The sequence below is a fragment of the Cervus canadensis genome, chromosome 29 (assembly GCF_019320065.1).
Source record: "Cervus canadensis isolate Bull #8, Minnesota chromosome 29, ASM1932006v1, whole genome shotgun sequence".
Lineage (NCBI taxonomy): Eukaryota > Metazoa > Chordata > Mammalia > Artiodactyla > Cervidae > Cervus > Cervus canadensis.
This window is the reverse complement of record NC_057414.1, coordinates 608,193-621,137: the sequence shown is the minus strand read 5'-3', so window position 1 is coordinate 621,137 and position 12,945 is coordinate 608,193. Positions and strand designations below refer to the sequence as shown.

The 12,945-nt window shown below is 37.7% G+C and overlaps 1 protein-coding gene across 1 annotated transcript in view; it reads left to right on the top strand.

The window, feature by feature from the left end:
• The window catches only part of TYR (tyrosinase), a 112,901-nt gene extending 100,970 nt beyond the window's left edge, over positions 1-11,931 (top strand). Inside the window, exon 5 of the mRNA XM_043452683.1 lies at positions 11,305-11,931. Within this exon, the coding sequence (XP_043308618.1) occupies positions 11,305-11,531 (227 nt within the window). The 3' untranslated portion in view covers positions 11,532-11,931. The remainder of the gene's footprint in view (positions 1-11,304) is intronic.
• The last annotated feature ends 1,014 nt before the right edge of the window (positions 11,932-12,945 follow it).

Here is a 12,945-nt window from a genome sequence, read left to right as displayed (position 1 = left end):
ATTTCAAGCCTTTTATTGCACTAGGTATTTTTTAGGTGATTTTATTGGTTTATTTATTCCTTTTACATGCATATGTTTAGTAATTACCTCGTACAAGGCATTCTTTTAGACACTACAGATACAGTGGCAAACAACATAGTCTCCTCCTAATGAAAGAGAACAACCTTAAACCACTATTTACCTAATGACTCTTTTATTTAGAGATGTGCCTATCTCTAGGAGTCAATGAAGTGACATTTCAGAGAATATCCATGACAGGAGGAATTCATTAGCTGAAAAGGGAGTCTTGGGCCATATTGCTAAGATAACAAAGTCATTAATGAATTTTAAACAAATCAGGGTCGAATTTGAGTTTTCATAAGATTATGTTTGCTGCAGCTTGTAGGAAGTTTTATGGCAGTTGCAAAGCACATTCAGGGAGGCTGATGAAAATGCTGTTACAAGTATCCAGGGGAGAGCTGAAGGAAATTTGAATTGCAGCCATGGTGATAGGAGGCAAGGTAGAAAGGACAAAAGAATTTGAAGTTATTTTGAAAGCAAAGTTTATGTAACTTGGAAAATGATTTATATAATAGATGAGAAAGAAGGAGATATTGAAGACGACTTTAAGCTTTCTGGCCTATGATAAATGGTGATTGAATTCATTAAGGCAGTAACAATGGGAGCAGGGCCAGACATGGAGAGACTCTAAAGGTGGTGTCTGTTACATAGTGAAATGGGGTGAATGATCTTTACATCATAGTAAAGATGTCTCTGAAGTAGTTAGATGGCCTTGAACCTCAGAAGAGATTGTGGCCTGCAGATACTAATGTGAGATACATCAGCATATAAACTGCCAGTCTTTACAATCCTTTACGATCACAATGTGGTAGTGACTTTCATGTTCCACCTCATTGTGTGCATGCATGTGTGCATGCTCAGTTATGTTCAACTCTTTGCAACCCTGTGGACTGTACCCCCACCAGGCTCCACCTCATTGTTCTTTCCCTTATGTTCAAAAGGCTACTTTTTACTGAAAAGGCAACAAAAACTATTGAAGAAGAAAAGGGAAAGGAGTATCACATTAAGGGATTAATGGTATTTATTATTTGTTTATAGTTAGATTTTTAAAATAAAATTGATTTTAAATGTTTTTAGAGTATTTAATGTATTTAGAGTATTTAAATGTAGAGTATTTTCATATGGCTGTGAATTTGCACAAGTTTTAGAGAAGTTTTGCTTTAAAATAAGCAACAGTTGCCTATTTTCCATTTTATGAATTATTCTGTTGTTCCTATAGTACATTCAAGGAGTTTAAACTTTTATCTCTATACATTGCTAAACTTTAGCCTTACTAAAATTGTCTTTAAATTTTTCAATATAATTTAGTTCAGGCAGTTAATTATTCATCATTTAGGCAGCCATATTTATAATTACTCAAGTGTTTTCCATAAAAGGCAGCTGATGACTTCTTGCTTTAGTCAAATATTTTCTCTTATAATTGAATTTAGTGATGTTTTTAAAAATCGAGTAGCAGGTCATTTTGTCATGCACAACTGATTAAAAGATGAAACCAAAATGGGTTGAATCCTGTTGGCAAATATACTCCTGCTTTCTATACAGTGCTACTTTGCTAAGAGCTTCCTTCGTCTAATATATTCCAAAAGACTTGACATTTGATTTTAAAAATGAGAGAGGGTACACATGTCACTTTCAATTCTGGTTTCCTCAGTGTGTATGCCCAGCAGTGGGATTAGTAGGTTTTATGGCACACCCTTTTCTCCACACCCTCTCCAGGAGTTACTGTTCGTAGACTTTTTGATAGCAGCCATTCTGACTGGTGTGAGATGGTACCTCACTTTGGTTTTGATTTGCATTTCTCTGATAATGAATGATGTTGAGCGTCTTTTCACATGTTTGTTAGCCATCTGTATGTCTTCTTTGGAGAAATATCTGTTTAGTTCTTTGGCCCGCTTTTTGATTGGGTTTTTTATTTTTCTGGTATTGAGCTGCATGAGCTGCTTGTATATTTTAGAGATTGACTCTTTGTCAGTTGCTTCATTTCCTATTATTTTCCCCCATTCTGAAGACTGTATTTTCACCTTGCTTATAGTTTCCTTCATTGTGCAAAAGTTTTTAAGTTTAATTAGGTTCCAGTTGTTTATTTTGGCTTTTATTTCCATTACTCTGAGAGGTGGGTCATAGAGAATCCTGCTGTGATTTTTGTCAGAGAGTGTTTTGCCTATGTTTTCTAGGAGTTTTATAGTTTCTGGTCTAGGAGTTTTATAGTTTCTGGTCTTTCATTTAGATCTTTAATCCATTTTGAGTTTATATTTGTGTGTGGTGTTAGAAAGTGTTCTAGTTTCATTCTTTTACAGGTGGTTGTCCAGTTTTCCCAGCACCACTTGTTAAATAGATTGTCTTTTCTCCATTGTACATTTTTGCTTCCTTTGTCAAAGATAAGGTGTCCATAGGTGCGTGGATTTATCTCTGGGCTTTCTATTTTCTTCCATTGATCTATATTTCTGTCTTTGTGCCAGTACCATACTGACTTGATGACTGTGGCTTTGTGGTATAGTCTGAAGTCAGGCAGGTTTATTCCTCCAGTTCCGTTCTTCTTTCTCAAGATGCTTTGGCTATTTGAGGTTTTTTGTATTTCCATACAGATTGTGAAATTATTTGTTCTAGTTCTCTGAAAAATACCATTGGTAGCTTGATAGGGATTGCATTGACTCTATAGATTGTTTTGGGCAGTATACTCATTTTCACTATATTGATTCTTTGATTCATGAACATGGTATATTTCTCCATCCATCTGTGTCCTCTTTGATTTCTTTCATCAGTGTTTTATAGTTTTCTATATATAGGTCTTTTGTTTTTTTAGGGAGATTTATTCCTAATGATTTTATTCTTTTCATCACAATGGTGAATGGGATTGTTTCCTTGCACTGTTTACAATAGCCAGGACATGGAAGCAAGCTAATGTCCATCGGCAGATGAATGGATAAGAAAGTTGTGGTACATATACACAATGGAATATTACTCAGCTATTAAAAAGAACACATTTGATTCAGTTCTAATGAGGTGGATGAAACTGGAGCTTATTATACAGAGTGAAACAAGTGAGAAAGACAAACATCAATACAGTATATCAATGCGTATATATGCATTTATATATTTAGACTTTAGAAAGACAGCACTGACAACCCTATACGTGAGACAGCAGTAGAGAGACAGATATAAAGAACAGACTTTTGGACTCTGTGGGAGAAGGCCAGAGTTGGATGATTTGAGAGAATAGCATTGAAACATGTATATTGCCATATGTGAAACAGATGACCAGTCCAGGCTCGATGCATGAAACAGAGCACTCACAGTCGGTGCACTGGGACAACCCAGAGGGATGGGATAGGGAATGAGGTGGGAGGGGAGTTTTGGGTTGGGGGACACATGTACACCTATGGCTGATTCATGTCAAAGTATGACAAAAACCACCACAATATTGTAAGGTAATTAGCCTCCAATTAAAATGAATAAATTAATTTTAAAAAAGGAGGGGAGGAGGCATGCACAGTAATTGGAATATTTCATTCTGCACATGGGATTTGAAGAAGTTCCAGATGTTCAAGCTCGTTTTAGAAAAGGCATAGGAACCAGAGATCAAATTGCCAACATACACTGGATCATCAAAAAACCAACAGAGTTTCAGAAAAACATCTATTTCTGCTTTATTGACTATGCCAAAGCCTTTGACTGTGTGGATCACAATAAACTGTGGAAAATTCTGAAAGAGATGATAATACCAGACCACCTGACCTGCCTCTGTCAGGAAGCAAGTTAGAACTGGACATGGAAAAACAGACTGGTTCCAAATAGGAAAAGGAGTACGTCAAGGCTGTGTATTGTCACGCTGCTTATTTAACTTCTATGCATAGTATATCATGAGAAACGCTGGGCTGGAAGAAGCACAAGCTGGGATCAAGATTGCCAGGAGAAATATCCATAACCTCAGATATGCAGATGATACCACCCTTATGGCAGAAAGTGAAGAGGAACTAAAAAGCCTCTTGATGACAGTGAAAGAGGAGAGTGAAGAAGTTGGCTTAAAGCTCACCATTCAGAAAACTAAGATCATGGCATCTGGTCCCATCACTTCATGGCAAATAGATGGGGAAACAGAGGAAACAGTGTCAAACTTTATTTTTTGGGGCTCCAAGATCACTGCAGATGGTGATTGCAGCCATGAAATTAAAAGACGCTTACGCCTTGGAAGGAAAGTTATGACCTACCTAGATAGCATATTAAAAAGCAGAGACATTAGTTTGCTAACAAAGGTCTGTCTAGTCAAGGCTATGGTTTTTCCAATGGTCATGTATGGATGTGAGAGTTGGACTGTGAAGAAAGCTGAGCGCCAAAAAACTGATGCTTTTGAACTATGGTGTTGGAGAAGACTCTTGAGAATCCCTTGGACTGCAAGGAGATCCAACCAGTCCATCCTAAAGGAGATCAGTCCTGGGTGCTCTTGAAGGACTGATGCTGAAGCTGAAACTCCAATACTTTGGCCACCTCATGCGAGGAGTTGACTCATTGGAAAAGACCCTGATGCTGGGAAAGATTGAAGGCAGGAGGAGAAGGGGTCGACAGAGGATGAGATGATTGGATGGCATCACCGACTTGATGGATATGAGTTTGAGTAATCTCCCGGAGTTGGTGATGGACAGGGAGGCCTGGCGTGCTGCGATTCATGGGGTCACAAGGAGTCGGACACGACTGAGCGCTTGAACTGAACTGTCTCAGCTTGGCCACGTGTATGTAAAGGTAAATCCTGTTCCTTCTGCCAGGGATGGCTTGCCATCAGCATCCTACATTCAAGTTCTAATTCATTTTTCTACTCAGTGGGATAGTCTCCTGAGATGCCTTCTCTGACTCAAAAGACAGATAGAAGAGGCCTTTTCCCTATCATCCCATTGTATCTTTTACATACTTTCATTAGAACAGCATTGTTCTTAAACCAATTTTTTTGCTTGTCAGTCTCCTCTTCCAGTTATGGTTTCCTTCAGGCAGGAGCTCTGATCCTTTCACATGTGTAAACCACCACCTGGCATGTATTGTGTCTCAGTAACTGTTGCTGCATGAATGAATAAATAAATGAATAGAAGAATGAAAGATAAATAAAGATACATTGCTTGCTGTCAAGAGTTTGTGATCGAGTTTGGAAAATAAGACACACATATAAATAACTATACACACAGGTAATTGTGCCAGGTGTCACAAAGGAGCATAGAAGGAAAGAATCTGGGAATCCAGAAGAGAAAATTGAACAAAATCAGTGACCAAACCAAGTTTGAAAGAGATAAAATCTTATTGCAAGCTGATTCATTTGAACTATTGCCAGAACTATTTTGGAATAAAAATTCAGTTTATTTCAGTTCAGTCACTCAGTCATATCCAACTCTTAGTGATCCCATGAACCACAGCACGCCAGGCCTCCCTGTCCATCACCAACTCTGGGAGTCTACCCAAACTTGTGTTCATTGAGCCGGTGATGCCATCCAACCGTCTCATCCTCTGTTGTCCCCTTCTCCTCCTGCCCGCAATCCCTCCCAGCATCAGGGTCTTTTCCAATGAGTCAACTCCTCGCATGAGGTGGCCAAAGTATTGGAGTTTCAGCTTCAGCATCAGTCCTTCCAAGAGCACCCAGGACTGATCTCCTTTAGGATGGACTGGTTGGATCTCCTTGCAGTCCAATGGACTCTCAAGAGTCTCCTCCACACCACAGTTCAACAGCATCAGTTTCTTGGTGCTCAGCTTTCTTCACAGTCCAACTCTCACATCCATACATGACTACTGGAAAAACCAGAGCCCTAACTAGATGGATCTTTTTTGACAAAGTAATGTCTCTGTTTTTTAAAATGCTGTCTATATTGGTCATAACTTTTCTTCCAAGGAGTAAGTGTCTTTTAATTTCATGGCTGCAATCTCCATCTACTGTGATTTTGGAGCCCCCCCCAAATAAAGTTTGACACTGTTTCCACTGTTTCCCCATCTATTTGCCATGAAATGATGGGACCGGATGCCATGATCTTAGTTTTCTGAATATTGAGCTTTAAGCCAATATTTTCACTCTCCTCTTTCACTTTTATCAAGAAGCGCTTTAGTTCTTCTAAACTTTCTGCCATAAAGGTGGTGTCCTCTGCATATCTGAGGTTACTGATATTTCTCCTGGCAATATTGATCCCAGCTTGTGCTTCTCCCAGCCCAGCGTTTCTCATGATGTACTCTGCATATAAGTTAAATAAGCAGGGTGACAATACACAGCCTTGATGTACTCCTTTTTCCTATTTGGAACTAGTCTGTTTTTCCATATCCAGTTCTAACTGTTGCTTCTTGACCTGCATACTGGTTTCTCAAGAGGCAGGTCAGGTGGTCTGCTAATCCCATCTCTTTCAGAATTTTCCAGTTTATTTTGATCCACACAGTCAAAGGCTTTGGCATAATCAATAAAGCAGAAATAGATGTTTTTCTCAAACTTTGTTGCTTTTTTGATGATCCAGTGGATGTTGGCAATTTGATCTCTGGTTCCTCTGCCTTTTCTAAAACCAGTTTGAACATCTGGAAGTTCATGGTTCACGTATTGCTGAAGCATGGCTTGGAGAATTTTGAGCATTACTTTACTAGTGTGTGAGATAAGTGCAATTGTGCAGTAGTTTGAGCATTCTTTGGCGTTGCCTTTCTTTGGGATTGGAATGAAAACTGACCTTTTCCAGTCCTGTGTCCACTGCTGAGTTTTCCAGATTTTCTGGCGTATTGAGTACAGCATTTTCACAGCATCATCTTTTAGGGTTTGAAATAGCTCAACTAGAATTCCATCTTCTCCACTCGCTTTGTTCTTAGTGATGCTTCCTAAGGCCCGCTTGACTTCACATTCCAGGATGTCTGGCTCTAGGTGAGTGATGACACCATCGTGATTTTATGTGTCATTAAGATCTTTTTTGTAGAGCTCTTCTGTGTATTCTTGCCACCTCTTATTAATATATTCTGCCTCTCTTAGGTCTATACCATTTCTGTCCTTTATTGAGCCCATCTTTGCATGAAATATTCCCTTGGTATCTCTAATTTTCTTGAAGAGATCTCTAGTCTTTCCCATCCTATTGTTTTCCTCTATTTCTTTGCATCGATTGCTGAGGAACGTTTTTTAATCTCTCCTTGCTATTCTCTGTAACTCCGCATCCAGATGGGTATATCTTTCCTTTTATCCTTTGCTTTTCAGTTCCCTTCTTTTCACAGCTATTTGTAAGGCCTCCTCAGACAGCCATTTTGCTTTTTTGAAGTTTTTTTTTCTTGGTGATGATTTTGATCCCTGTCTCCTGCATAATGTCATGAAACTCCATCCATAGTTCATCAGGCACTTTGTCTATCAGATCTAGTCCCTTAAATCTATTTCTCACTTCCAATGTATAATCATAAGGGATTTGATTTAGGTCATACCTCAATGGTCTAGTGGTTTCCCCTACTTTCTTCAATTTAAGTCTGAATTTGGTAATAAAGAGTTCTTGATCTGAGCCACAGTCAGCTCCCAGTCTTGTTTTTGCTGACTGTATAGAGCTTCTCCATCTTTGGCTGCAAAGAACATAATCAGTCTGATTCTGGTGTTGGCCATCTGGTGATGTCCATGTGTAGAGTCTTCTCTGTGTTGTTGGAAGACGGTATTTGCTATGACCAGTGTGTTCTCTTGGCAGAACTCTATTAGCCTTTGCCCTGATTCATTCTGTACTCCAAGGCCAAACTTGCTTGTCACTCTAGGTGTTTCTTGACTTCCTACTTTTGCTTTCCAGCCAGCTATAATGAAAAGGACATCTTTTTTGGGTGTTAGTTCTAAAAGGTCTTGTAGGTCTTCATAGAACCGTTTAGCTTCAGCTTCTTCAGCATTACTGGTCAGGGCATAGACTTGGATTACCATGATATTGAATGGTTTGCCTTGGAAACGAACAGAGATCATTCTGTCGTTTTGGAGACTGCATCCAAGTACCGCATTTCGGACTCTTTTGTTGACTATGATGGCTACTCCATTACTTCTAAGGGATTCCCGCCCACAGCAGTAGGTATAATGGTCATCTGAATTAAATTCACCCATTCCAGTCCGCGGATTCCTAGAATGTCAGTCTTCACTCTTACTATCTCCTGTTTGACCACTTCCCATTTGCCTTGATTCATGGACCTAACATTCCAGGTTACTATGCAATATTGCTCCTTACAGCAGCAGACCTTGCTTCTATCACCAGTCATATCCACAACTGGGTGTTGTTTTTGCTTTGGCTCCATCCCTTCATTCTTTCTGGAGTTATTTCTCCACTGATCTCCTGGGGCATATTGTGCACCTACCAACCTGGGAAACTCATCTTTCAGTGTCCTATCTTTTTGCCTTTTCATCACCACAATCACAGAAAACTAGCCAGTCTGATCACATGGACCACGGCCTTGTCTAACTCAGTGAAACGAAGCCATTCTGTGTGGGGCCACCCAAGACAGCTGGGTCATGGTGGAGAGGTCTGACAGAATGTGGTCCACTGGAGAAGGGAATGGCAAACCACTTCAGTAGCCTTACCTTGAGAACCCCATGAACAGTATGGAATAAGAATAATAAATGACAGTTATAAATTACTTTTTATGTGAAAGGCATCATACCAAGGGTTACAGATGCATTGAAGAGTCTAAATATTACAGGCAAATTTTCTAAATTGCAGATTAGGAATTCATTAAATTAGAATAATGATTCCTAACTACCTTATGCATTTCTTGTATAGATAAATGGGCATGCGAATATGCTTTGGAAATGACAGAGCATGAAACAAAAAAAAGTCAAAAGTTTAGGTTGAAGCTAGTAAGAAATACAGGTTGTTTCAAAGAAGATAGTCCACTGGTGACAGTAAAATTTAAGACCACTTGAAATGAACCAAAGTAGAGAAACAATAACATAAGCTGGAAAGCAGAAGGACAGGTAAAGAAATAATATTTTAAAATTTTGAAAGCATTTGAGCTGAGCAGCAAGCAATAAAGAAAATCATAATTATTATGTAACCTCTGTGTATCTCCATTTTGTTACAGTTAAAATACACTATATATTGAAGCTATTAATAGCAATGCAAGCTAAGCATTTGTAGTCTCACTTTCAATATGATTTTTAAATGTATTAAAACTAACTTTTATGTCTGATGAAAACACTTTTCACATTTTAAAATTTATTTTAGTTTTGTTAGCTTTTATTTCTTAGATTTAAATTAGTATTAATCCAAAGTTATAATTTTTTTATTATTATTTATTTTATAATGTTAATTCTTTGCAGCTTATTGCCCCTTCATGATGAAGAGAAACATTAACTGGCTATATTTTTCAAATTATGCTTAATGGAGCCTAAGAATGTTAGAAGTATCTTAGTGACAGCTGGCAAAAGGCAGTGCGAAGGACAGAAATGCAGAAAGTAACAGGGGAAACAGACAGCGTCTGAGCTCTGTAGTCACACTTAAGTCTGGGAAATGCCAGTTTTTTCTCCTTTGAATGAAGATTGAAATATAATATAAAATTAATTTTTAACAAAGTCTCTTGCTTTAATGTTCTGAGTTCTTGAGTTTATGGTGAACATTGAGACTCTCATTTTATATTTCACAACACGTTGCTACCCATTCTTTCCTAGATATTTTATAAAATAATACTCATTTTCTTTTTATTTGGTTGATGTAATTTTTTATGATAACATAGCTTTCATATAACTGTAACTTCAGAGTATCCTAAGGTACTTACTCCATCTTTTATTATTGCAGGAATCTAATTAACCTTTAAAAATAATTAGGACTTTTTGAAGTGCAAATGTCAGAAACTCCATAGAAACAAGATTACCTAAAAAGATAATTTATTGGTTTACAAAACCCAAGGAAAGAATGAACACTAGAAATGTAAAAAAGACAAAAATGTAGCTGAGACTGAGCAACAGTAGGAACCAGGAAACGAAGCAGTCTAAAGGTTCATCTTCTCTCTCTCTCTTTCCCTTTCTCATTCTCCCCCACCTCCCCCCTTCTCTAGCACTGAGACTGTTACCAGCTCCTAGTCACTGGACTCAATTCTGCACAGTGAATTCTGGATAATGGCCAATTTTGATTGGCCCATCTTGAGTCAGTGGTTCACTTGGAGCTAGTCAATTGTAGCCAACAAAATAGGTTATAAAAAAAGCTGTTACAGTTCCCACATCAGCAACAGTGGGAAGGTAAGGTTGGGGAGCAGATATAGGCTCAAATATCCATGGCCTAGATAAGTTAATTTATTGCTCAAATAGCAGTTTTGGTATATAGTCAAATACATGCTCCATAATTTCAGGGACCAGAGCTGCTGCTTTCTTGTAGTTCTATAAGATCTAGGGTGTACCCTTGATCACATGACCTGTCCTGGCTCATTAACACGCTATTTGCATTAGTTGAAAGGAGAAAAAGGAAAAGGAGAAGGCATACTTTTTCTTTTTAAGGGAACCACCCCAAAGTTACATGTGTTACTTTTGCTTAAGACTTGAGTCACATAGTCATATTTTCTTGCAAGGTAAGCCCAAGATACACTCTCTTCTTTCCTTTGTGTCACAAAATGGATATTTTAGAGTGTCTTGTAAATAGTGATGTGTCCTTTAATATCAAGTAAATATATATATACATATATATATGTGTATATATATATATATATATATATATATATATATATATGATAAATCATTAACTCTAAGAGGAAAATGATGTGAGAAAGAAAATGTAATCATAATGTAACCATAGAATACTATTAGGTTCAATTGTGAATCAAATTTAAATACTAAAAATAATGAAAGTCCTAGATGTGGATTTGGCCCCAAATCGTGATATCATTATACTGAAAAGATGGAGAAAATGGAAGTTGTGAGAGAGCTAAAATCATTGCTTATGCATGACAAACCCCAGAGATAAACTTGAGAAATTAAGAGATAGTAGTATTTGCCTATTACTTAGAAATATAGAGTCAAATAACAACAAATAGCTAGAAGAGTTAGAGTAGCTGGCAGGGAGCAGGCACTATACAATTTACAGATCAGATACTATCTATGAAGTTTGAAACATCCAAACAAGGTGGCATTGTTTTCCTATTTTCTGTTGAAAACACTGAAGCCTTGGGGTATTAGGTGTAACTTTCTCAAGCTCTTATAGCTAGTAAGTAGCAGAGCTGGGATTCAAACTTAGTCTCTGACTCCAAAGTATGGAGCAAGGATGATGGTGATGGTGATGATAGTAAAAACATTGGGATGTCTTTCTGTTTCAGAACCGGACATTTTTCAAGATTACATTAAGCCCTACTTAGAACAAGCACGTCAAATCTGGCCATGGCTCATTGGGGCAGCTGTGGTTGGGTCGGTCCTTACTGCTGTACTGGGAGGACTTACTAGCCTGTTATGTCGTCGAAAGAGAAACCAGCTTCCTGAAGAAAAGCAGCCCCTGCTCATGGAAAAAGAAGATTACCACAATTTGTTGTATCAGAGCCATTTATGAAAGGCTTAGGCAATAGAATTAGGGCAAAAAACCTGACCTCGCTATAACTTAAATGATGTTAAAGTCCCCAGGGGATGTCCCAGTGGAAATCCTTGGCATGTGTCTACAGAGACCCTTATCAGAACTGTTATCAGTACAAAATGTTTCCCTCCTCCTACTCAGGCAGAAGCCACCTGTGCTTGCTTTGCTGGATTTTGATCATTCCCTGAAGAGTTTTCCTCAAGCTCCTATTTCCAAGGAAAGGATGCCCTTTGGTAATAAGTAACTGCTAGATGTATCTGAATGAAAGCGCTCTTGTAAAATATGGGGACATGTGTGATTCTTTTCCTCTTGATTGTGGAATGACTTGTTCCTTTTATTATCCCCTTTCTCTGATTTTAATAAAATAGCAACAAATTTACACTGATTGACTCCTTTGAGCTTGATAAATACATTCCAATTATCTTAAGAAAGTATAATGTTCCCCTTATATTTTACATCTTGCTCCAAAATATGTTATGGACTTCAAGTAGAAAATAGTCTTCAGACCTTTCCTGCCATAGTTCCTGCCATGACTATACATTTGAAGGTCATTGACAGCAAGGACATTTCTCTTGCAAAGAATCAAGCTAAGTACTTGTCTCAAGATGTCCTCACTAAATGTGTTGACAATAAAGATAGTAATCTTATTATAATGCTTTTAAAATATCTTATAAAAAGGACTTAATTTTATTAGAGAATGTTTAAAATGCTGTGAAACGTTTGCTAGTAGAGAACAATTACATGAATATTAGCCTCTCTGTAGTTTTAGTAAAATAGCTTATTTCTGTTTTTCCTGGTGATTAAGACCTTAAATTAAGATGTCCAGATAATCTTGCTACTTGAATGTTTGGTCCAGTTGAATTTCTAAAAATAATCCAATTGATATTCCATTCCTATTGTTGTTATGTACAGCAGAAAAAGCTAGAACAAGTGGGTGGAAGTTATCAGGGACCCATTTGGGTATAATAAAAGGAAAAACTGTCCAATATTCAGAGTTTTCCAAAACCAAAATGGACATTTTTGGAAAATAATAAGTGTTTGCCACTAGAGTTCTTTACATAGAGGTTGGATGACAAATTTGACTTGAATTCTATAAATAGTCTATAGTCAAATTGAGTCTATAGTCATACTTATTTACATTGGCCCAGGACTTTATAACAAATCCCAATTTAGAAATGAGGCCAAACGTGATCTAGAAAAAGTCCTTCTGACTCTGCCACAGTATTTCAGGGTGTTTCAACCAGATTTCATCTTCTACTGCCTTATCCACACTCAATAGCTCTGTGCTTGAATCCCTAGTCTCTTTTAGTTCCCTTATGTCTAGTTTGCATTTAATTGCTCAGCATTTTTAGTTATGTATCTCCATTTGACTGCTTGACTTATACTTCCAGCC